General features: G+C 38.1%; 1 protein-coding gene across 1 annotated transcript in view; it reads right to left on the bottom strand.

The window, feature by feature from the left end:
• The window catches only part of HUWE1 (HECT, UBA and WWE domain containing E3 ubiquitin protein ligase 1), a 1366532-nt gene that overhangs the window by 1062123 nt on the left and 279227 nt on the right, over positions 1-25182 (bottom strand). Inside the window, exon 13 of the mRNA XM_068226019.1 lies at positions 13153-13329. Coding sequence (XP_068082120.1) covers positions 13153-13329 — 177 coding nt within the window. The remainder of the gene's footprint in view (positions 1-13152; positions 13330-25182) is intronic.

Raw genomic sequence — 25182 nt, 5'->3', positions numbered from 1 at the left:
GGAATTGTTGCTACAAGTTTGATGAGCTTGAAATTTTCTGGCATACCCATGTACAATTTATTAGTATGCATAAACTGCATAAGTCTAAAACACTTTTCTCTTTAAAATCAGAAGATGAATATATAACACCTAATTAGGATTTTAAGCGAACAATGTCGAAAAATGACCCATAGGTCTTTTCTAGGGCAGTGACATCACTATCTGGAAACCTATTTCTGTGCTTCTCAAACAAATCACAATCCAACAGCGAGAAAAACACAAATTTCTTTATGCACTTAAAACGCTCTCCTATTTGGACAAGTACATCGTCAATAATTTCACTGAATAGACATTTGTATTTTGATTTTTCTGGTTCATCACTAATTCATCGATTTTTAGAGCACGGCTGTCCTCCATAAACATTAATTTCAGTATCAACATGTCCATACAAACTATCAAAATCTTCATCTCTCATTGACTGGATATTTAAAAAGAGCTCCTCAACCTTCTTGCCACAGTACTGAATATCCAGACTTTTTGTTTGTAAAATATTTAACACAGTATCGGAGAATGAAAAAATCTTGGAGAACACTGCCAGCAGAAATCTAGTGTTGAACTTAAGTAAAAAGAACAAAAATCCTTGTGCTTTCAACGTAGTGCCTTTATCCCAGTCATCTGAAGTATCCTGTACATGTTGAAAGAATTTCACCAGCATATCATAATATTCCTTCACAGTATTAATAAGACGTTAAGCAAAGTTCCATCTCGTTGGTGCTACTGTTGGCAACTTCTTCTGAACAAAATCTCGAAGAGCAGCTGTTCTCTTGTAGACTTCGAAGAAGAAAAAAAGGGCAGCAAGTCCTGACATTGTTTGGAAGAAAATTCTACATTCTTTGATTTTTGAAGCAGACTGCTGTAGTGTTAAATTCAATAGGTGGCTATAACAACGCACAAATGTCGCATATGGATATTGGTCTTGAAGTAGTTTATTAAGCCCATTCACATGACCGGCTAAGACAGCAGCACCGTCATATGTTTGAGCCACAATCTTTTCCTCACAACTGAACTCTTTTTAGCACAAATATGATTTAAGAGGGCTCCAACAGTGCAATCTTTACTAACATCAGCAAAACCAAGAAACTTCTCTTGAATTTCACCACTTTCATCTACAAAATGGAGTAAAGTAGAGAGTTGTGACTTAATAATATTGGACATTTCGTCCAACATTATTGCCACAAAAGTTGCTTGTTTAAGCTCCTCCTTTATTCTTCTCACAATTACTGAACTTATTTCTGCTATTAAATCATTTTGGACTGCAGACGACACCCCTTTAAAAATGGTGGAGTCTTTCAGATGAGCTGCCAGAAGAGGATCATATTCACTTATAATTTGTAGAAGTTCAATGTAATTCCCTCTGTTTACGGACATTGCAAGCTCGTCATGTCCGCGAAATGGTAGTTCCCGTTTTGCTAAAAAACACACTACATCGATCAGTCGTTTAAGTATGTAACGATTTTTCTTTACCTATTCATTATGAAGTTGGTCACTGATGCGTTTCTGTTCATCCAGCTGGGGTCGATCCTTGCACGCCCAAAGCTATTGAACTGCAAGAAACACTTCATATGGTTTGCAGATTTCTCATGTCTTGTAATGGACAGTGTCAAGGTGTTCAAATTGTCAAAGCCACTTTTACACCATACACCGTTATCAGCAGAAAACAGTAAACACGGCCAGCAAAACAGTCCATTCAGTTTCTTGGACCCTGTCAACCAGTGCGTATTATTATATTGAGATACAGGGAACGAACATACATATTCTCTATTTTTCTCCCTGTGCTGTGTCTTTAAATCAGGCAGCACCAGACAGGGCCTTCCATTCTTAATAATGTCTGTTTTCTCTTGGATAGTCCTCCAAGAAAATGGATTTGATAACAAGCTGCCAATAATGCACGGTTCGGAACCCACTGCAGCATATTAAATCATTCAGAATCAAGAACTTACAGTACACTACTCACTGACACAACACACTAGATCTGTAGCGCTCAGACCAGAGCTTCCGACTACACATTACAAACGTGACAGCTTGCAACCGGCCTTGGATAGAAGAAACCTGCGTGCGCATTCATTTCTTGCTGTGTTGATAATGCTGCTGAAGCTCGTAAGACACGAGCAAGCCTCGCTGGACTCGCCAAGATATATGCAACATGCGATTTGTATAATGCAGATCTATTACAGATACGGTACATATTGTAATTTTTTAACTCACCTGCTTTAGAACAATATTGCACTTGCGCAGCAAGCGTAGCATGCTCGGAGAAATCGCCCCTGGTGTAGCGATGACATTCCACAGTACAATAAACCTCGTGGTATTGTGATTAGTGAAAATGACAGTGATGCTGATTCGGAAAGTGATGGAAATAAAGACAGTGTAGGCCGTGATGCATGCAGTAATGACAACAATGCCTATATGAATAATACAGTGTTGAGTGAAGTTTCAGTCGGAAATGACACCTGGTTCGAGCCCTCCCCACTGTACCTCGAAACACCAGGTCCTAAACATGCCCCTCCCGCTGATGCAGAGCCTGTGTAGTATTTTGACCTGTTCTTTACTGTATATATTTTGAATTTAATTGTGAAGGAAATGAACAGGTACGCAAATCCGTTCCTCTCTTCTCTAAAGCGACTGTCGCCCCATTAAACAGCTTGACAATGGAGAACTGTAACTGTCACAGAAATAAAAGCCTTTGTACCAGCATTATTGGAAATGGGTATTACAAGAAAGCCAACTATACTTTCATACTGGTCGACTAATGCAAGACAGATTCATTGGTTCGGTATCATGTTTTCCCACAATAGATTTCAGTTAATTCTGAAATTTTTCCACCTTATTGACACCTGGCCACCCTAAATATGATCCATGTGCAAGATTTCAGCCAATAGTTGACCATGCCAATAGACTATTAATGTTTCTCTACACACCTCATCAGCAATTAAGTGTAGATTAATCGTTAGTGGCCATGAAATGCCATTCATCTCTGATGCAGTACCTCCCTAATAAGAAGCATTATAGGTGGAACATTAAGTTTTGGATGATTTGTGACTGTGTTATCAATTACTGTCTGGGGTTTTATTGCTACAGAGCAGCAAGGAGAGATGTAGACAAAGAGAAAATGAGGAAGTTTGGCTTAGGACATGTAGTAATTCATACATTACTGACTATGGGAAACTATCTGAAGAAAGGCTACCAAGTTGTTACTGACAGTTTATTTACCAGCATTCCTTTGGGCAAGTACCTATTTCAAAATGGTACTTACCTAACAGGCACCCTCAGACGCAACAGAAAAAGTATTCCGCAGGGGCTGAAAGGAAAATTTGGTGTAGGACAAGAAAATTAGTTTCAGAGTAATGAGGTTCTTGTTGCTGGATACCCGGGGGGGAATCACAGAAAAATCGCGTGCTTCTTTTGTCTACATCCTGCACAGCACACACTAAAACAACAGTCAAGAGGCATTGAGGAGAGCAGGTTGAAGAAAGCAAGCCAGCTGTAGTCCTCGAATATAACAATTCAATGAGGGGAATTGACGCATCTGAAATGATGCTGTACACATACTTTGACTAGTGCCGAACACTAAAATATTGATAGAAGGTGGTATTTTGTATATTTGCGCGAATGGTGCTGAATTCGTACTTGATTTATAAACAGAACACTTCTAGTAAAGTTGTGACACGACTCAAGTTCACTTTCTCCATAACAGAATCTATAGAAAAGGAATGGATCCAGGAGGAAAACCTAATAAACAATGCCTTACCCAAGCTAAATCCACCTGGGGAAGGTGAACTTTTGGTGAAATTAGGTGGCAGGTTATAGAAAAGATGCGTTGTGTGCAGCAAAAAAAAGATGGAGGGGCAGTAAAAAGATCAAGAACTGCCTGTTCCAAGTGTATGAAGGGTCTTCATGGCATCTGCGTAGGGTATCACATGTGTTAAAAGTGAACCAGCATGAAATGTGTACATTTGTACAATGAAATAAAATATTTTTTAAAATTAGAAACTTTAGTGCCTAGGATATTGAAATTTTGCAAATAGTGAACCCAGAGCATGTATCTGCAGACAATAATACTTTTCAGTGCATGATTTTAATTCTGATTTGTATTTCTTCATCTCAATTTTGACTTTTCAACTTTCATGTTGATAATTAATCAATAATATTTTAGATGTTATATAGCATTAATGTAACATAGCTTGTGAATTTAAAAACATGTAAAGCAACTCCTTTTCTATGGTAAGTAAAAATTTTGGAGGCATATCTTCAATAATAAGCAAGTTATGATTTTACTGAAACATTGCAGTTTCTTAAAAGTAATGCCTGTTGCTCACGGTAAAATTTTCTGTCAAATTTATTGTACAATAATTTAATTTTATAAAATTTCTGTTGCTCACAGTCAAATTCAAGTTTTATAAAACCTTTGATAAAACTTTTCATAAAATAGGAAATGTTCTATTCCGCAAAATTAATTTTACGAAACGAACCAATCAGCGAAGCTGACATCACGATGATGCTGGCGCTACGTTGTGAGAAGATTGCGAAGCTCGATTGTAAACAAACACTTCTTTCTAAAATGGCAGGATCCGGGTGGACCAAAGAAGCTGTTAGTGTTTTACTGACGAATACCAGAAATATCCTTGTTTGTACGAAGTTAAAACGCCACTTTACCACAGCAGAAATGCAAGAAGAGAGGCAAAAAACACAATCGGCGAATTCCTATATGAATACTGGTCTTCTAACCTCAACTAATTTTTGACTAAGGACCTTCTTCTCTTCTTTTGATCCAATCCCGGGTCCAGCATTTCTTGGCATTCCTTTTCTTCCTTTTTACCACTGTACAACATATAATTGCAGCTAAAGCAGCAAGTTTTGCTTTGTTTGTTGGAGCCATACTCTCAAAAACATTGTAAGTTGAACAGCTGATTCTTGGTTTAAAAGTTTATCGATAGATGGCAACACATACATATCTTAGTTCAGAAGTAAGTTCATAGATGGCCATCCTGATGTTTCCACGGATTTTATAAAATAATTTTACCGTGAGCAACACAACTTGTTTTCACCAAATTTTTATAAAATTAATTGTACAACAAATTTTACGAAACATTTTACCGTGAGCAATAGGCCTAAGCCTGGTATTCTTTGTATACACCACCTATAAGCGACTGGTACTAAAAGGATTAATCTCATTAATTCCTCTGATGGATGTGACACCAGAACAACATCCAGTCATAAAAACACACTATGAAGATTCATCTCTCTTTACTCCTGACCCTAAAGAGAACCGGAATACCACATTTACTTGCGTATCAGACCTCCCCGCCCTTTTTTTCTTCCCACTTTTACAGAAAAAAAAAGAAAGGAAAAGATGGCGCAATATGATAACCTCGAATTTCGTGCCGTGAACACATGACTCTAGGTTATAATGATCTATAAATTGTACGTGTAAACCACAACACTATTCTTTAACAAACTTATGAATGTATTCTATTTTCGTTGGAAGAGAGTATTTCTAAATTTAAAAAGAAAATAAATGGTGAACACATGATGTTTCAGCCTACATATAAAGTAAATATAGTCAGTTTCAGTTACTCTCATATCATTTCATTCATTTCACCTCATTAACACTTCTGATGAGGATGATGTCAGGAAGGACATTTGGTCGTAAAAACTCACTACGAAGATTCATCTAACTTCATATTCGACCCCGTAGCGAAAAGGGTAAGGGTATCATATTATCGTATTATGCAATATTAATACAAAATAACTCAATGGTCAGTCATTTGTTTCTGTCAGTTGAGCAGAGGGCCTACCACACATTAAACCCGATGACCGCTTTCATCTGAATTATCGTCGCCTTGTGCCGACAACATCCCTGTTATTGGCGTGTAGTCATTCCCAATTAAGTCATCTTTCCTGCTATCGAGAGCATTCGATATCCCATCATTTTGAAACTTTAAAAAAGTTTACTTCACGACTATAGAGTCCAAGCAGTGAAAATCTATTCGCTATGTTTCTGGAGATGGTCTCTGTTATTCCCAGTTGATCTACAAACATGTGTAGCAGAAGTCACCCCTTTTGAATAAAGCTGTGCTGTAGAAAGTGCACAGCCTATGTTATGAATTGAACTTCAGGATACAATATATAGTGACTGGAAGCATTCTTTGGATAACTGCAAATGTTGAAAGCCAGACTTCATTTTTAAGTATATTTCAATCTTGTTTTCTATATTTATAATATCAGGATTTACCCAAACAGCTGTATATGAGATAAGAGACACCATATCATTTAGGTTAGGTATGTTATCAAGGGCCTAGATAGTGCCAGAGCTCCACGATGGAAAGAATAAAATACGAGGGCAGATCAGAAAGTAACGCACATAATTTTTTTTCTCCCCTGGTACTGTAGTTGGAATGTTGAAATTCAACAATATACATAGTTCAAAAAAAGTAGGGGAACATGTTTTTGAATGTATGCCATACTCCACAAAACAATACCTCACACACAGGTATATTACCAAACCCCCCCCCTCTCTCCATGCTCCGCCCCTCCATTACCGCATCGATTTAACACCAGGAGTAGAATATTTAGTCAGGCAGGTGCTGCCAGGACAGACAAATCAACCTAGCATGATTTGAACAAGTAAGTCATTTTACATCCAAGGGGTGTTATTTCGATTGTTTTGGTCACGACCCAAACGTTAAATTGTCGAATAAAATTTTATTTTTTATTTTTACACATTACAGATAATCTTAGGACCCCTCTCAAGGCAAAGAAACACGTCAACGGGAATGATTATTTTTTACAAGACTGCCTTTATGTGTCTGAGGCGCTCTTTCACCATCAAACAGCAACTAAGCAGCAGCCTAAATTGTATTCTTCACAATACACTGCCATCACATACGACAATAACAATAAACCAAGACGCTTATATTTTTATTCACAACAAAACTTAATGAAGTTTTAAAAAATCTTATCCAATCTATATCAACAAACAACTGGTTTCAAAACCTTCATTTGTGAAAGACCACACATTCAACATTTGGTTTCGTCAAATGATATAGGGGGGTCAAATAACCCCTTCGGATAAAGATACTATTTACCTAAGACCATTGTCATCCTAGTGGTCCTCATGTCGAATGAAGAAGATCGATTTTAGTTTTGGACATTTTTTAAAAAATCAGATAAAATAGAACTGTCAAGCAAATATTACATAAGGTTAAATAAGGTCCCAGACCTTGACCTAAAGGTTGTCTACAGGCTGAAGATGCCTAAAATAGGGTGAAACATGTACCTGATAAGTCTATATAAATTCATGTACATCCAAACTACATTAAATGTGGTATGTATTGAACCGGTGGTTTCATTAAATTATTCTGGAGATATTTATGCATAACGCCATTTTCAATATAGAACAAGAATGAGAATTGTTACTTTTAACTTGAACGTATTGGCGATAAATGGAACCAAACTTTTCAAATTGAGATTCATCCGTAGAGAGAAAAAAAAAAGAGCATCCTTTTCCACTGTTCAGCAGTCCAGTTAGCATGCGTTTCGGCCTATTGTAGCCTTTTCTGTTTGTACAGTTTTCAACAATGGTTTCCGTGCTGCCATGCGACCAAACAATCCTGCCTCAAGCAGACGATTGATTTTTCACTGTTTTCACAGGCACAGGTTGTTCTCATTTTATTTATCTCTGAGCAAATATCTAGCACTGTACGCCTCCTATCACGCTTGCCGAAGATTAAAATACGGTTATCTTCAATTTTAGAAGTTTTCCTTGGATGTCCTCTGTGTGGTCGATCATAATGACTACCCGTTTTCTTTCTGCGTTTCACTGCACTGCGAACGTTGCACTCTGAAATTTTCAATTTAAGCACGAGCCTTGGCTCTGTTTTCTTGGGTTATATCAGCCTTCTTCCCCATATTCGATTGTTTGATGTGTGTTGTTACCGTAGTTATGCCCAGATAACAACAATGTAGAAAATAATCTGGTACAAAGATTAACATAAAACTGCTCAGGATAACTTCTGTAGGCTGTCGACTTCCAAGACAGCGAGGAAACAAGAAGGACAAGTAATCATGTGAGAGAGGCTTGTTTAATACCTGGGAAGCAGGCAGTAAGAGGGGGGACCATAAATCTGTCAAATTCTTTGAAAAGATAAAGTAAAATCTTGCAATATGCACTGATTTAGCTTTATGAAAGTGCCTAGAGCATCCATACATAAGTAACAACTACAGTACCACTTATTGTCACACAGAAAACTATTATTTAGTTTTGTCTATTTAAGAAAATTATTAATTTTCGTAGATGAGTCTAAACTTTCTGACGCAAGTGTACCCTGAGTAGCTCAGATCTCAAGGTATCCTGTACGACCATTGGAACCCCCATCTACCAAATTAACGTTCACTTACCAGACATTACAAAACATGTTCCTCTAATTTTTTTAACTGTATAGTTTGAACTTTGCGGTACAGAGGGTATTTTGTTTTCATGTGCAGCTCTAGTGAGAGAAGCCTGAACTACGAAACAAACAAGGCGCGCATGTTACTGTTGTCCACGTGTGAAGAGCAGCAAAGTGTAATTCAATATTTGCGGGCCAAAGGGCATACACACAGGGATACACATGGCGTGTATGGGGATAACTGTCTGGACCGCAGCAATGTCTCCAGGTGGTGTGCGTTCTTCCAAGAGGGCCGTGTGAACCTTAGTGATTTGCCATGCTCCGGGAGGGCGGTAACAGCTTCAACTCCGCAGAATGTCTGCGTAATTGAGGCAGCAATTTTGAATGACCGGCGTGTGCACCGGCAAACTTTATCGCAGACGTAACACATTTCCAATGGTGCGTTGTACGACTTTGTTCATGACAAGTTGAAATTCCATAAAGCTAGTGCTCACTGGCTGCCTAAGAACCTGACAGACAACCACAAGGACCAGCGAATGACAACAAGCATGGATCACTTAACATGTTATGCCTCAGAAGGGCACGACATTCTGAAAGGGATCATCACTTGTGATGAATCGTGGGCGTAACACTACACGCCCGAAAACAAGCAGGCCTCTACGGAGTGGAAACATGCTGGTTACCCAGTATGAAAAAAAAATTTGGAGTGGCAGAATATGCTAGGAAAGTGCTTGTGACAGTGTTCTGGGACATACTTTGTGTGTTATTGGTGGACTTTGCTGAACATGGGAGCACTGTGAATACTGCAGAATACATTAAAACTTTGGAGAAGTTACATCGTGCCCTTCGTGATAAACGCTGCAACAGCAATGCTGATGGTGTCAAGCCTCTTCATGAAAATGCCCGTCCCCATGTCACTGCTCCTGTTCGTAGCTCGCCAAATTTGGGTGGGAGGTGCTCCAGCATCCATCATACAGTCCGGACCAGGCACCATCTGACTTTCATCTGTTTGGTCCCATGAAGAGATTCCCGGCTGGCCAACACTTTGCGAAAGAAACAGAAGTGAAATCAGCAGTCCGCAGGTGGTAATACTCCAACCAAATGGACTTCTATAAACACGGCATACTGAAACTGGTACCACGATGGGAGAAATGTGTTGAGAAACTAGGTGACTATATTGAAAAGTAGGTCAAAGATGTAAGTTCATTTGTGATTTCTTTGGTTTTGGTACATATTAAACTTATTGGGAAAAAAATTATTGTGCATTACTTTCCAATATGCCCTCGTAAATAACAGGAAAGCTTGCCGCTCTTATGGATATCTACAGGTGTGGCAGTAATGTGTTTGATTACTATGTTTAATTTCATAATTTCATTGTCTCGTCCTTTTTTATTAACGCCTACCGTGTAAGTTTTGTTTGGCGTGTCCGAAAATCTTAAGAGTTTATTTTTTTATTTATAATATGGCATACATGAAAATTATTTATAATTCTACATCAAGATTACAAATGTACTTAAGTACCTGTGGTGTCCCTCTAGGTCATTTCAGGTTAAGAAAACAGTATTGCTCTTATGACAACAGTGTTACCATATCGAACGGCTCTGCTCAACACCATTACAGGAAAACTCTGGCACATACATTTGTGAAATTCAGTATTTACATTCAAGATAAAAAGCTGAAGAAACTAAGCTGCAAATTATTTTTAAGAAGTAAAGGGGACAGGAGGTTTACAGGAGCCATTTTTGGTTTGTACAGAATCAGACGTAAACTAAAGCACATAAAAAACCTCAGTATCGAAGTGTAAGGAAAATTTGGGGAGAAAACAGACAAATAATTTCTATGGGCTCGAGGGGTGAAGGGTTCATTTAATTGCATTTAATAAACTTCACCAGGCAACACAGGGTACTACTATGCTGCCGTATCATAACGTTCTCTGACAAAACACAAACAAATCACTGTATTAATATTAAAAGAAAGCAATCACAGACATAGGCTAATCACAAACACTCACTCAACAAAAGTCAAGTATGGATTACTATAAAGGCTAGAAAACAGACGCAACGAATAATACTGTAGATGACTCAACAAAAGATCACAGTATTAATGTTAAAGAAAGAAATCAAACACGTAGGCTTATCGCATAACTCTCACTCAACACAAGAAGCTGATTTAAAGCCTAAAAACACACATGCAACACATAAATACTGCAGATCATTTCACTACAGAAGTGAGCTGCCAGCGTGACGGTTCACGCAACACAGAAGAAGGAAAATGAAGGAAGGCAATGAAACTATGGCTATTCCCGCCATTGTGCTTCCTCCCTACGAATGTATTGCGAAAAAAGGAAATATTATGTAGTTATTTTAATAACTCACGGGCAAAATTGCCTCGTCCATTTTATCTGTCTTTCATAATAGATTACAAAGTCCAGTATAATATCCGTTAATTACGAGGAATTATGGGCGACTCAGAGAGGGTGTGTTCACTTCTTGTAGGTCCATAGAAGTAATACTGTTTTCTCAACGTGGAATGAGATATAGGAAGAAGGCTCTTAATTCACCACTGTAAGATGTTTTCGGTCATTCTTGAACAAAGTGCCTAACAGTCTGCCTTACAGCGGCAAACTCGCAAAATGGTGAAGGTCTTTTCCTCCACTGTTAAAAGAGATCATCACATACAATGCGATTAGTCCGAAATCCATTTAATTTCGACCAGTCTTTCTAGATTGAATGAACCCTGGCACCTTCTCAGTAATGCAGGGCATTTCTGAACTCTCTGGACGGGCAATCTGTCAGATTGAATTTGTTAGCTACAAGGTTCTCCGCTGTGCAGATAGGCGGTTGTCTTGAACATAATCGTTTCACATGTACATCGGCAACATCACCATAAATAAGTAGTAGTTTGTTGGTATGGATCTTCTGATATTCGCTTATCAGAGTGTGTAACGCCGCAAATGAGTTGGAGGGATGTGGCTGAAAATAGGGAGCCATTGTGTGGGAGTTGACATAACTGTCCGTGTAATCATGCGCATGGTGTTATTCAGTTGTACATCTGTTAATCTTACACGAGGACTGTTTATCCACACTGGAGCACAATACACAGCGACAGAATAAACTAAACCTAAAGTTGAGCTACGGACACTGACACCCTAAGTGGTACCGCATAATTTCCTCAGGATGTTGTTTCTTGTCTTAACTATCGTTCGTAGATGTTCTTTGAATGACAGTGTTCTGTCCAGTGTTACACCCAAATATTTGAGATGTCTGTTATGGCAAAGAAGGGTGTTTTTAAAATAAACTGCAAGTTCCTTTCTTGCCATTTTATTGTTCAGGTGGAAACAAGCAATTTCGGTCTGAGTTGTACTTAGTTGAAGTCTATATTTTCGGAAGTAGTCTCCCAGAACTGAGAGATTATTTTTCAGCATCTCTTCTGTTCTCTCAAAACATGTATCTCTGGCAGCAATTGCCCAATCATCAGCGCATCCAAACTTCCTGGATTTTTAGGAGGGTCAATCTGATATATACAGGCTGAACAAGAGTGGCGCAAGCACTGATCCTTGAAGTCCATTGTTTAGTTTACTTGGCTTGCTGATTTCACTGCCAATAACGACCTGGAAACTTCTATCATTCAACATGTTGCTTACAAGACGAGCCAATGCCTTACAAGGGATAACGAGAAGTAGTTTGTAAATAACACCCTCTCTCCAAACAGTGTCATAAGCTGCCTTAAGGTCTATGAATGCCACAATGTTTTTTGGCAATTCTGGAATCATAAAAGTAGTTAGTAGCAGCATAAAATCAACAATATTATCATCATTATGATACTATTATTTATTAGGTACATTGGCGAGTAAAATTGTAGTTATGATTGGATTGTTTTTATAACATTTTAAACCTACTTCTTTCCAAAAATTGCCCACATTGGCCCGAGTTACGAGATATTAGACGATCACTTTGTTAATGATCTCTCCTGCTATGTAATACCTACAACTGTGAATATTTCTTAACTAAAGTAAACTCGTTTCCTCATCCCGACGTGGTGCAGCTCTTTTCAGGCACGCTCCCAATGGAGCGGAACTGCATGTACCACTTAAATCAACCTTCCTTCCATTCTTAAATCTCTGGCAGTACGGTACTGGGAATCGAACTCAGAACCCCAAGAACGGCAGCTAACTGTGCTAACCATTACGCTAGCTGGCGGAAATTTTTAACTACAAAACACAGATATATAGCATGACTAATGCATATGCAACGGGCACAAAACTATTCACCTATTTGTCCGACATCATTAGAGCTGCAGTAGGCCTATGCTACAGAGGCGGACATTTCTTAACTACGAAACACAGATATACCACATGACTTTGACACAAGTTTTCATTGCGCGGGTTGTACGGAGGAAACTACCTACAAATTTGTGTGATGTCATGGGAGCTGCAGTAAGGCCTGTACCCACTTCGAAGCGGAATCTTTGTTCTTGTCTGAAAAATTATGTCGGGGGGGTCTTGCATGTGTGATTTTTTTTTTTTCTTTGTCTCGAGAAGCCATTGGGGGGGGGGGGTCTATTACGCGAGGGGGTCTAATACACAAGAAACTACGGTAATGGTTGGATGTACATTTTTTAATACACAATGAACCATATTAAATCAGAACCAATTTACATTTCAATCTTAAGTAAACAGAATTCACAAGCTTTTCAAAGGGCTTCCATAACATTAGTGAAGTCTTACCAAGATTGATTTGCATACTGTAGCTACATGTTGCGCAGCTGTATGAACAGGATAGTCAACAGGTAGATTAGGAAGTCCTAGAATGGACATCAGTGGAGGTAGACCATTCTGCGCCACAAATTCCCGGCAGTGATCATCAGTAGAATTGTTGCTCAATATAGCATCAACAAACTTCATCTGCAAATTTACAATTGAAATTTTAATATTAATTTTTCCTCCTCTCTAAGACTTCATTCATTCATTCATTCATTCATTCATTCAACAAGAAACCTGAATTTTTCTTTATATTAAGGGAAGTCAATAAATATACCAATGAGATACAGCTGCAATGCGGCGCTATAGAAAAACAAACTTAATGTCTACTGGGTACAAATAAGAGTGGTGATGCTTGTTGTTTAAAATGGCCATCTAGGTCACCGGCCCCTAATAAAATGACGTCATAATTAAAATTTTATATATCCACTGACTAGAGTTTAAAACAAATAATGATGAAAAATTAATATGAAATTAAAATAATCAGTGGATCTAATTTGCAATGCCTTATTTTCTGATAAGATGACATAAAATATAGATTACAATGGAATAAGGCATTGCCTTGAAATGCAGTAATATTTATCATTTAAGTTAGAAATTAAAATAACACATTAAAATACGCAAACACAAACTAAAATAGAGTCACAAATAAGAGTAGGAAAGTTGTTTTACCATTAAACGTAGCATCTATTTCCAAACTATTTATACAGCATTTGCTCTCTTAGATACGTTACTTGGAAATTTCAATAATTGGAGGTTTTGATTAGAATGTTATTCTGAATCATTTTTTAATTTTTAAGCTAACAGAAAACTGTGATTTCTGCCAAAATGCACTTGTAGAGGAGCATTAGGAGTGCAGTGGCACGAAGAGGCAGTTACGTCCTTCCACAGAATTCTGAAGGTTACTACTGTTACAAGCATTTAAGGAAAAGAATGTAGAGCAGTAGATAAATAATATTACAGGAGGTAAAAATAACTGCAGTCTTTAATATTGCTGATAATGTTGATTCCATCAACACAAGATGATTTCTGTTAGTGTGAGAAAGACAAAAAGAATTAAACGATGAACAACCCATAATGGAATGGATGAGAAAGAATAGAAGAACACACCATGGTAACAAAGGCAACTATTAGCAAGGCATGTTACCGATAACATCTACAAAAAACTTCATAGTAAAATATCAAATTAAATGACATACTTCATGCCAGCCACCCGAAAGACTTTAAATTTTATTGCTTATATGGCCATTGAAAGGAATGTAGACTATGATGCATAAAACTAGGCTCAGTGAGGCATAACTAGAGATCAGTGAAATTTGCAAGATGTGACAACAAAAGTTTTTTAATTTTTGACTTTTCTTTGGAATATAAATATCATAATTGATCTATCTGATCCCTAAACTACATTTTTTGAATAGCAAAATAACTCAAAATCAACAAATAATGCAGAATTAGACAAAATCGCAATTTTTATTAATTCTGTATTCGGCTTTGGAAAAATCTCTTTTCATCATGCCAACACAAACTTGCAGTGCAACCTCAAAACTTAATTCAGAACTTGCAAAAATAAAGGCAGCTTTCCTAAACAAAACATGAAGGAAACAAACGCATCTTGAATTTCCTTGCGAGAGATATGACTAAGGGAAGATCAAACTGTTTCCAATGTCTGTGCAGACAAGGCGGAATACTTGGTTCAAGTCTGCGCTCTACGTTCATGAACACCTGAATGACATTGTTGACTTTATGGATAAGATGAGTGAAGAGAAAAATGGTGTTGCATTTTTTAATGAGTAGCAGTTAGCTAGCTGTCACAACAGCTAGTTCAATACGTGACAGACAACTGTACACGAATCATGGATTTAATTACATCATTCAGCTCATACTCTGTACTCTAAACTCAAGAGTACTGCAAAACATAAAGGAAAGTGTTTTCCACTGAGTTTAATGCTCACCTCAACAAAATTTCAGCAATTAAAAGAGGTGAAGCTGTGAACACTCTAAAGACAACAACGCAGAAGAGTTTGATAAGTCATTACTTGCTCCCCTATCTGAAGGGCAAAGTCAAGGACATCATAAGAAACATCGGCATTTTAGACGCCAACTTTCAAGTAATCTACAACATTCTGGTCAATCATTATCATTGACCCAAATTAATTGCAGCTGAACACAATAGGCAAATTACAGAAACTTCAAATAAAATAGGTTCAAAGGAGAATGAAATACGCAAGCTGATCAATATATTCGAAGGCAGTAGAGATGCCCTCAATGCCCCACTAAGTATCCTAGACTTAGTCCGTAAGAACTCCTCCTCTCTCGACTAGACAAAAATCAAAGGTTAGAATTTGAAAAGGAGTGTGTTCATTCCGATGCGGTTAAATTCAATGAGATCATTAGCTTCTTGGAGAGGCACTGTCAGACACTACAACCCTGCTCTTCTGCCCAACCACTTGCAACCAGTTTTAATGATTACCCCTAACCAGTGCCACGCATGATAACACAACAACAATCATACATTTCGGCAGCAGAGAGATTTTACATCTGCTCAGGAGAGCACAGACCGTGTAAGTGTCCAGTTTCTTCAATTCATGCTCTGATGAAAGGTTCAAATTGATCAAGGATATTAAGTACTGCAGTAAGTGCCTTAGTCCACCACACATCTGGAAGGTGTGCAGTTCCAGTACTGCCTGTAAGGTTTGCAAAAAATACCACCATATTTTATTACGCCAAAACAAGCAGAAGGGGCAATATCTAACGCTAAAAATGTTATGGCACAAAATACAGAGTAACAACACACGCCAATTGTCGTATCACTCCCTGAGAAGTATTCAAAACACTCGGGTTCTTCTGATCACAGTCACAGTTAAAATCAAGGAATCAAACAGAAGATATCGCTTGCGAGTCGCATTAGGTAGTGGCTCCCAAAGCAACTTCATATCTGAACAGATGGTACAACAACTTAAATTTAAGATGAAAAGAATGACCCCTCATATCTCTACTAGCATTCGGTGAAATGACGTCCGAAACTGATTCATCAGTAAACGTACAAGTGCACCTGATGATCAGAGACTTTCATTTCAATATGGAATGTAAAGTACTACCTAGGATAACTGGCGATATCCCTATATCAAACATCGACTTCAAGGAATGGAATATCCCAAAGGATGTCATTCCTGGTGATCCAGACTTCTACCTTCCTCAGTATACTGAGCTCTGTTCTTCGTGCATCTCATAAAGGAGAGAAGGAAAATTTGTGCAGGATATCGCACACTTCAGAACACTTACCTAGAAAGCACGGAATTACACAACGAATGAAGAAAAAGGAAAGAAAATGAGCAAAGATCTAAATCGTACATTAGGTCTGACCTCAGTCTAGACAATCAAATACAACAATTTTGGTCCACAGAGGAAGTAATGAAATTCATTCACCAGAGCAAGTGGAATATGAGAAACATTTCATTGATATCACCATATGGGATATTCAGAAGCAGGAGTAAAGTGCACTCCAAAGGAATAAATATGTTACAAGAACACAAAGACAGTAAATTATCACATTCAGATAAAGTAACAAATAGCGTAAAACAACAGCATCCTCACCAGTCCAGAATTTGAAAAAGCTTAAGAAGGTATGGGCAAAGCCCCAGTTTCTCACCTTCAGTAAGAGAAATTAAATTGAAGAGTGACTCAGATGACAGCCAAGATAGTTCATCTGACTTATCCACCGCATACTGTTGCCCTCAGGCAACATATAACTTTTCACCTGTATAAATGGATACAGATTGGGGACAGAGGTAGTTTTACGGCACACCTTCAACTGTACAGTCATTTAAAGACATATACCAGTGACAACTTGGTGTTTTTTTTTTTTTACATAGCATAAGACAAAACAGCCCTACAACCAAAGGTACTCCTTCCATCCCCTCAACATCCATGCGTACCAACCACCGTTTATTTTAAGTGGGTCCTCCCCATCACATTACCACAGGCTTCAGGAGTACCTCTGGCTCAACCTCAAAGACATTACCGACCTATGGTCGTGCAAGTTGTACTTGCGCCTTGCAGTACGTACCCATGGCCAGTAAAGCAGTAATGTAAGTAAGAGCCAAAAATATGCTTAGATATAGGTGGGCCATATTCTGCTTCACTGCAGCTGACATGTGAAGTAATCCACACAATCTTCCAACATTTCAACCTCAGATCAGCCTTACATAAAATCTGAGGTAAGTCAGTACCCATGATCAACACGAAAATTTTTTTCAGACTTGGGAAGCAAAGTTGTAAGCAAATGTGTATAAAAACGAATGTTTACGAATCATCATCACTGCACTAAATAAGATGACTGAATCTGAAATGGAGCAATCTGTGAAGAAAATAACTGAAAAATTGTTACGTTCTGTCCACTACAACGTGTGTAGTTTTGGGGGAGAGGAATAAATAAGGATGGGAACAAAGAGACAGTGGGTTAACTAAGAAGTTGGGTCTTATTGTGAAAACACACAAAATAGCAGTTTGTGTTGCTATGGAAATAAAATCTTAAATCACGAGGACAGTGTTTGTCATAAGGCTGCAGTACAGGCTGACAATAAAACAAAAGAAGGAAATCTTGAAACGGTGTGCATAAAGACAATATTCACCACAAAAAAAAATCTACTTATAAAGTCTTGAAAAAGTCGGCAATTCAATACAGTAGAACCTCTATAATTCAAAATCCCAGCAATCTTGAATATCTCATTCCCCGAAACATGAGGTACGGCTTTGCATATTACTTAAATTGTTTAATTCGAAATATGGATAATTCATAATTCGAAGAACAAAGTCAGCCCCATTACTGAAATTCAGATTTTAATTCGAAACAGTCTTTTTTTAACCCGTGAGAGGTCACAGAGTTTTTGTCTGGGTTCTAAATAATTACGAATGTGTAATGTCACAGGATTGTCCTTACTGGTTGCCCCTTTCAATACCTTTCCCTGAAACTGTTGGCCAGTGGTGGGGGAAGTTTTAGCCCGGCAACAATCATGTTGTCTGTGCGAGCTCCCTTTTGTGAATGCCTAGAGCATTCCTCCATGTGCAACCCCACGCGTTTCTCAGCGAGCCGGACTTTTCATCCTCTTACGGAAATTACGCAAACATTTATGTTAAGTGTGTAAATATTTCAGTAGCGTAGTACTTTCTCATATCCTGCGTTGACATGGAAGAAGAAAACAAAAGAATTTGTAGACTGTTGGACAGTGTAGAAAATGAGGGTTGGCAAAAACAGCCAAATACAAATATGCAAGTTCCATTTTGAAGACAGTTTTCCACTGTGAAGAGACACCAATTGATGATACCGGATGTGTTGCAACACCCCATTCTGAAATTTATGTTGCTGAATTGAAGGAACTAGGTAAACTAGATAAGGAAGTAAATGCAATAAACAAACCCGTGTGGTACTGGAAGAGATGGGACAACATACTGAAACATTCACACACTGCCTAAAAATGTTAGGACTCTTTCTCACATTAAAATATGAACCCACTTACCCTCAATGCTCTCCACTAGATGTGTGGAAACTTTTTCACTGACAGTATGGCGAGTGATATAACGAAGTTTACAAGCACATGGATAGAGAATAATCAACGTAATTACTCTCGGGAAAGAGACATTGTGAACACCACGACTGCAGAAATTCAAGCTGTCTTTGGTCTTTTGTATATTTCAGGAATTCTGAAAGCTGAATTCGGAAGATCGGGCATCAGTTGGAACTGGTATGGAATTCATTTGAAATTGTATGGTTCTCAACCGTTTCAAGTTCTTACTGCGAGCTCTTAGATTTATGATATACTAGATTTCCTCGCATACTTAACGCACTTTTTTGACGAAAAGTACAGGAGAAAACTTTGGATGCATAAATTATTGAAGGAATTCCGATATTTAAAAAAATCACAATTCATTTATATTTAAACGCTACATCAAATATAATATACACACAACTGAGTCAACTCATCTTCGGTGATCGTCATTTGGTGTAAAATTAAGACGTGAAGTTTTTCTGAAAAGTTAAGTAGGGTACATAAGGTAAGTTGGACACGTAGGTTTGAAATATCGACACTGCAAAATACTCTTCCTGTTTCAAGCTGGCAATACAACCTAAAGCGTTTATTTCATGAACCGGTAAAAGTACCATTCATGTAAGGGCATAAGAATGACATAGAATTACATACCAGCATTAAAAAAAAAATAATAACTGTCCAACACGAGATGGGCTGGGCATCGAAGGAGGGACCCTGACTGATTTCCTCAAACCGTTCGTATCTAATCTTGTGCGAGTTAAGTGTCCTTGCAGAAATTTTACTTCAGACATTGTTTTCACTTTTAGAACAACGTAAGGCGCAAGCTTTCTGCCATCACCTGTTACAGCAAGCATTGCAGTACATCGCTGTTTTTCACTTCCGGTAGTGCATACGAAAACACTCGATGTCTCCTTCTTATCGATTGTTCGACTTTGTGGCATATGGATACAGAATGGCGTCTGACCAGCGGTTCCTACTTGGGAGAGCCAAATATTCCTGCACTTTATGCTTCTCAATAACAATGCGATGAAAATCAAATACTTTTTTGTTGAAACCATTCGGCTTTTTTTTTCTCTCTCTTTTTTTTTTTTTTTTTTTTTTTTTTTGGTTCTTCGAGGAGAAAGTCCATTTCTCTTCATGAAACTAATCATCCCGCCTAGGTTAACCTTCAAATCTGAGATATTGATTCCATATGCAGCAGCTATTTCTCGTCCTGTAATATACAGCATTTCGTGAGAAACGGCATAACCAACGTTGCGTAACGAAATCATATATTTAAGCAGATCCTCCTCTATTTTTGGAAACTAGGTGCCTTTTGGTCAGCAAAATGCTTTGCGAAACTTGTTGGTCACTCACTTGAAGTGCACTACTCTCGTTATCGCAGTAGCACACGTTGCATTCGGAGGACACTGAATACTTGAGGACCGCTGCCCTATTCCAGTATGCTTCGGTGCAACTGAAAACCACAAGTTTATATGATGCAGTATTACTCAAATTCTTGCTCACTGTGGACTAACAAACAATTTTGAGATCACAAAAACTCATTTCCCATTCCCAAAACACTTGTAAAATACGTCTGTACCAGACTGGAATAGAGCGTCACTAGTCTCTCACTGTGCTAGTGCAGTGGTATTCCCTACCGGCTGATAACAGCACGTTGCCAAGTATTTGGAATGCCCGGTTTTGCAATAGGAAGACTGCTGCTACCTGAATAGTAGAGGTCCTTATTTCGAAACGCATCCAGAGCGGCATGATGGATGTTCGAAGAAGTAGGTGCGTGTTCAAATACATGAACATTTCTTTTTCTCCACTTAGGACCCAGAAATATTAGGATGCGTAAATTATGCAAGGGTGTTAATTCTGTAAGAAAATACGGTAAATAGACAAGAGGACTGAAATTCGCTTGATAAACTTGCAACGGGCCGGGAAGTTTTCAAGAAATTTGTCGAAAACTGTCAGTGTAATTATGTAATTATGTCATGCATACTTATAAGTAGGAAATTACTGTGTTTTCTTAGTGTTTCAATTACATGTTACTACTTCTGTAAAATAGAACATAGCTTTATAAACATTCTGTTACCATTAGAATAAATTTTAATAATTCTAAGATTTAATTTCTTAACAAATGGTACAAAAAAAATTACTTAACACAGTTCTATGATGCCTACGAGCACTGTGCAAGAAGATGAAAATTATACGGGTGGTTGGCAAAGAACAAAACACGAAGAATGAAATAGCCACCTTATTTGGAATTCCTGTGTCCAAGCGCATAACATTACTGTAATATTCCACCTATAAAGAAATGTCAACTGTGATACAAATATGACGTAAGTGAAGCTCTATTTGTCTTCATCATGATCACGGAGGAAAACTCCATGAGCGACCTCTGACGTTCGAACATTCTACGTGACCTTTCACGGGTGAATATTCTGCAGCATAACTGAAATTAAAAATTTCTCCGTGAAACGATAGAAAGTTTTATACATAAAAGCAGAGGTAGCTTTCTGCACTTTCACTCTCATGTATCTACAGTGTTCTCCAGAGCTGCGTAGTTTGTGTGTAATCGTAGTTCTATTCTTGCAGTTAGTCATTTTACTTAATTATTAGTGTACAGTTATGTACTTCGTAGCTGTATTATACTGTTTCTTATGATATTTTAGTTTAGGATATGTGTGTTCGTTTTCATGTTGCGAGATGGCTCAGAATCCTTATTCTTCCAACACACTGTGCAAGACGAAAATTATAAGGGTGGTTAGCAAAGGACAAAAAACAAAAACTGAAATAGCTGCCTTATTTGGAATTCCTGTGTCCAAGCGCATAACATTTTTTTAAAGATCTTGAGAGCATAGAAGCCCAATAAATGCAGGGTGCAAATACTGCAAAGTGAATGCACATTTGAGCACCTAAACTCTCCGATTTGGAAGTAGAATTAATTAAGTGGTTTTGGCATGTTCGACCAAACAATATCCCGTTGATAACAAGGTTATTACGAGGAAAGCAAATGAAATAGCGCTAAAGATGGGACAGGAGATTGTGTTCAAGTAAGTGGTTTCAGCGTTTTAAGGAACACCACAATATTATGTGACAGGCAGTGTGCAGAGAAGCAGAATCAGTGAACTCTGGTAATGCCAACAGTTGGCGAGAAAGCGTGGCTCGTATCACTATTCATATGCACCAAACAATATTTTCAATGACGATGGAACTGCATTGTTTTTTAATGCCAAGCCAAGGTGGACTAATGGTTTTAAAGGAGATTTATTTATTGATTTATTTATCGTATGATGAATCTATGTACACACATGCATATAGTTCAGGATAAATGTGCCTAGTCACAAGTCCGTACAATACTATAACTCTAGGTCTAGCATTTTGACCCAATCAGCTGTTTCATCCGATGTGCGGTGAATGTCCATTAGTGTTCCTTTGAAAGCTCGAATAGGGCAGTCGGCAACAATGTGGTGGATTGACTGAGAAGACACACCACAATCACAATCTGCAGAGCTAGCCCAACCCCATTTGCACAACAGATAACCACATCTGCCTTGTCCAGTTCTTATTCGATTGATGATTCTCCACTGTCATCTTGGAAGATCAAATCCTTGTACTCGTTTGGAAGGATTCTCAACTAAATGATTGTTCACTACTGAAGACTGATCCCACTGGGCTTTCCATGAACTGTTAACATGAAAAGAGCTTCGTTCAAGATCCATTGCTGTACGCCAGGGTGGTTTCCTTGATTTCAGTCGTTCATGTTCAGTGTGCGTAATATCTTGATGGGTAGGAGAGCTTCTGATCGCCTTAGGGCTGGAGGTGGAATATTGCTGAGAACAGGAAGCCATAGTGTGTTCGTGCTCCGAATGCAACCCGTGATTATGCGCATTGCCTGACTGAGTTGTACATCAATCTTCTTTGTGTGAACACTATTGATCCAAGAGGGGCAGCAGTATTCAGCAACAGAATATGATAAGGCTAATGCTGTTGATCTTAGAACATGAGTATTGGCTCCCCATGATGTACCAGCAACTTTCTGAAGAATATTATTTCTAGTATTTACTTTAGCAGCTACATTGGAGAGATGTTGCTTGAAAGTCAAAGTTCTATCAAGTGTTATTCCCAAGTATTTTGGTGTACTGCAGAACGGCAATACTTGACCTCGGAATTATATTGTTGGTTTGTAATCAGACTGTCTGTTGCGTAAGTGGAATGTGGATATAACTGTTTTTTGAGGATTTAGGTGGAGGCACCATTTCTTGAAGTATACATCCAAGGCTTCCAGATCAGTGGCTAAAGTAGTTTCAGCATCATAAAAGTTGGAGCACTGAGTCATCAGACAAATGTCATCAGCATAAATGAATTTTCTTGATGATGTGTCTGGGAGGTCGTATATGTACAGACTGAAAAGAAGGGGGGCGAGGACTGATCCTTGAGGTAAACCACTGTTTAATTTAAACACTTTACTTCTCTCATTACCAGCGTAGATCTGGAAGTACCTATTACTGAGCATATTGCTAAGTAAGGCCGTAAGTTTACGACATGGGATCACACTCAAAAATTTTAGAAGGAGTCCTTCTCGCCAGACAGTATCATAGGCAGCTGATAGATCCAAAAAGGCAGCCATGCTTACTGATTTCCTCTCATATCCATTTTCGATATACGTGGAGAGAGACAGTACTTGATCATTACAACTTCTTCCAGGTCTAAATCCTGCTTGCTCTATAGGAATGTAGCTGTTGACTGTTTCATAAATTCTATTGTAGATCAGTCGCTCAAGGAGTTTATATGTAACACTTAGAAGTGCTATTGGACGGTAGATTTCCACTTTAGATGGATCTTTATTTGGTTTCAGTATGGCTATTATCTTTGTTTTCTTCATCAGAGGTGGGATGTTTCCAGTTTGCAGAATATTAGTGAAGAAGTTGGTTAACCATTTTATTGTGACTGGTCTGCAATGAGCCAAACATTCAGGATAAATTCCATCAAATCCTGCAGCTTTTCCTAGTTTCATACTTTTTTATTGTGGCTTTAGTTTCCCCTTCTTTGAATGGAGTAGAGAATTCAGAAAACTGCGGCGCTGCTCTTTTCTTGATATTCAACTTTAATTTGATATCCTTTTTGGTTTGCTTGTCTTTTTGTTTTTGTAAACTTGATATTAAATGATTAGCAAAATCATTCAGATTGATGGCTGTTTTTGATCTCTTAGTTGCAGGGTTTGAAGAATCCAATTTCCTAATTATAGACCAGGCCTTTCTGCTAGAATGGGTGTAATCTAGGGATTCCACTGTTCCATGCCAGATCCTTCTTCGACTCTCATTCAAGGATTGGAGGAGACCAGCTGCACTATCGGAATTAGGATGTCCTTCATATTCTCGTAGTAATTCCTCACTCTCTGAACTCCAGCCAGGGATATACTCCTTAAAAGGAGAGAAGTGACAACTGGAAATCATGCAAGGATAGGGTCACTGTCCTCCTGTGTTGCAATGTGGACAGAAGCGATAGACTTTCTCATCTCGTCATAGCGAAGTATGATAAGCCACAATGTTTTAAGGGCATGAGGTACTTTCTGTGCAAGTACAAGACATCTAAAAATTCTCGGACAACAGGTAAACTTTCTGAGGAGTAGCTTGTGTGCCTTAATTGCAAAATGGCATACCAGGACAGAAAAATACTTCCCTTGTAAGATCACTGTGCTGCACACAAACATAATATCTTTTTTTTAATGTCCGTCTTCTTTTTCTGCTGACCAAACTTACGAGGTACTTTCAGCCCCTAGATCAAAGTTTCCTTCTTCCAAATCAATAGGCCTACCAGCTGATCTGCACTCTGCTCTTGCTTCGACCTTGAAAACAGCTCATGAAGTCACAAAGTCAAGGTCGCCTAAGAGAAAGAAGACTGACGGCAGGAAGACTCATCCTGCTGATAGTGTACATGATATAAAGAGAGAGTTTTATAAAAGAAGATTAGAATGTTTATAAAGTGAGCACAAGATGAAAACTGAATGATTACAACCTGAACATAAGGTGAAAATGGAGTTCTTAAACCTCAATAAAGAAATCAAAGAGGTGGAAAGTTTAGAGAAAAATAGAAAATTAGGCCTGGACAATAAGGAAGACTGAGTGACATTAATAGGGGCATGTATTGTAAAATATATTTTGTTTTAGACATTTGTATTTAAATTTACTTTTTTGTTGTTGTGGATACAATATTGCAATAATTTGGTTAGAATATATTAAGTTAGTTGTACAACTGTATTATGCACTTGTTGTATCCCAAGGATGGGACAGGCCGAGGACTTTGGGAGCGTATAATCAGATTGGCAAATATTGATTTCACTTGTATTATAAGACCCTTGAATATACACAAATATATACAATCACAGATACACTTCTGACACCATTTAAATCTCAAATCTCTCTGCAAGTCTTTCAAGTCTCTATATTGTAATACAAGAATA

Source organism: Anabrus simplex, chromosome 2 (assembly GCF_040414725.1).
Source record: "Anabrus simplex isolate iqAnaSimp1 chromosome 2, ASM4041472v1, whole genome shotgun sequence".
Taxonomy (NCBI): Eukaryota; Metazoa; Arthropoda; class Insecta; order Orthoptera; family Tettigoniidae; genus Anabrus; species Anabrus simplex.
This window is presented reverse-complemented; position numbering and strand designations above follow the sequence as displayed.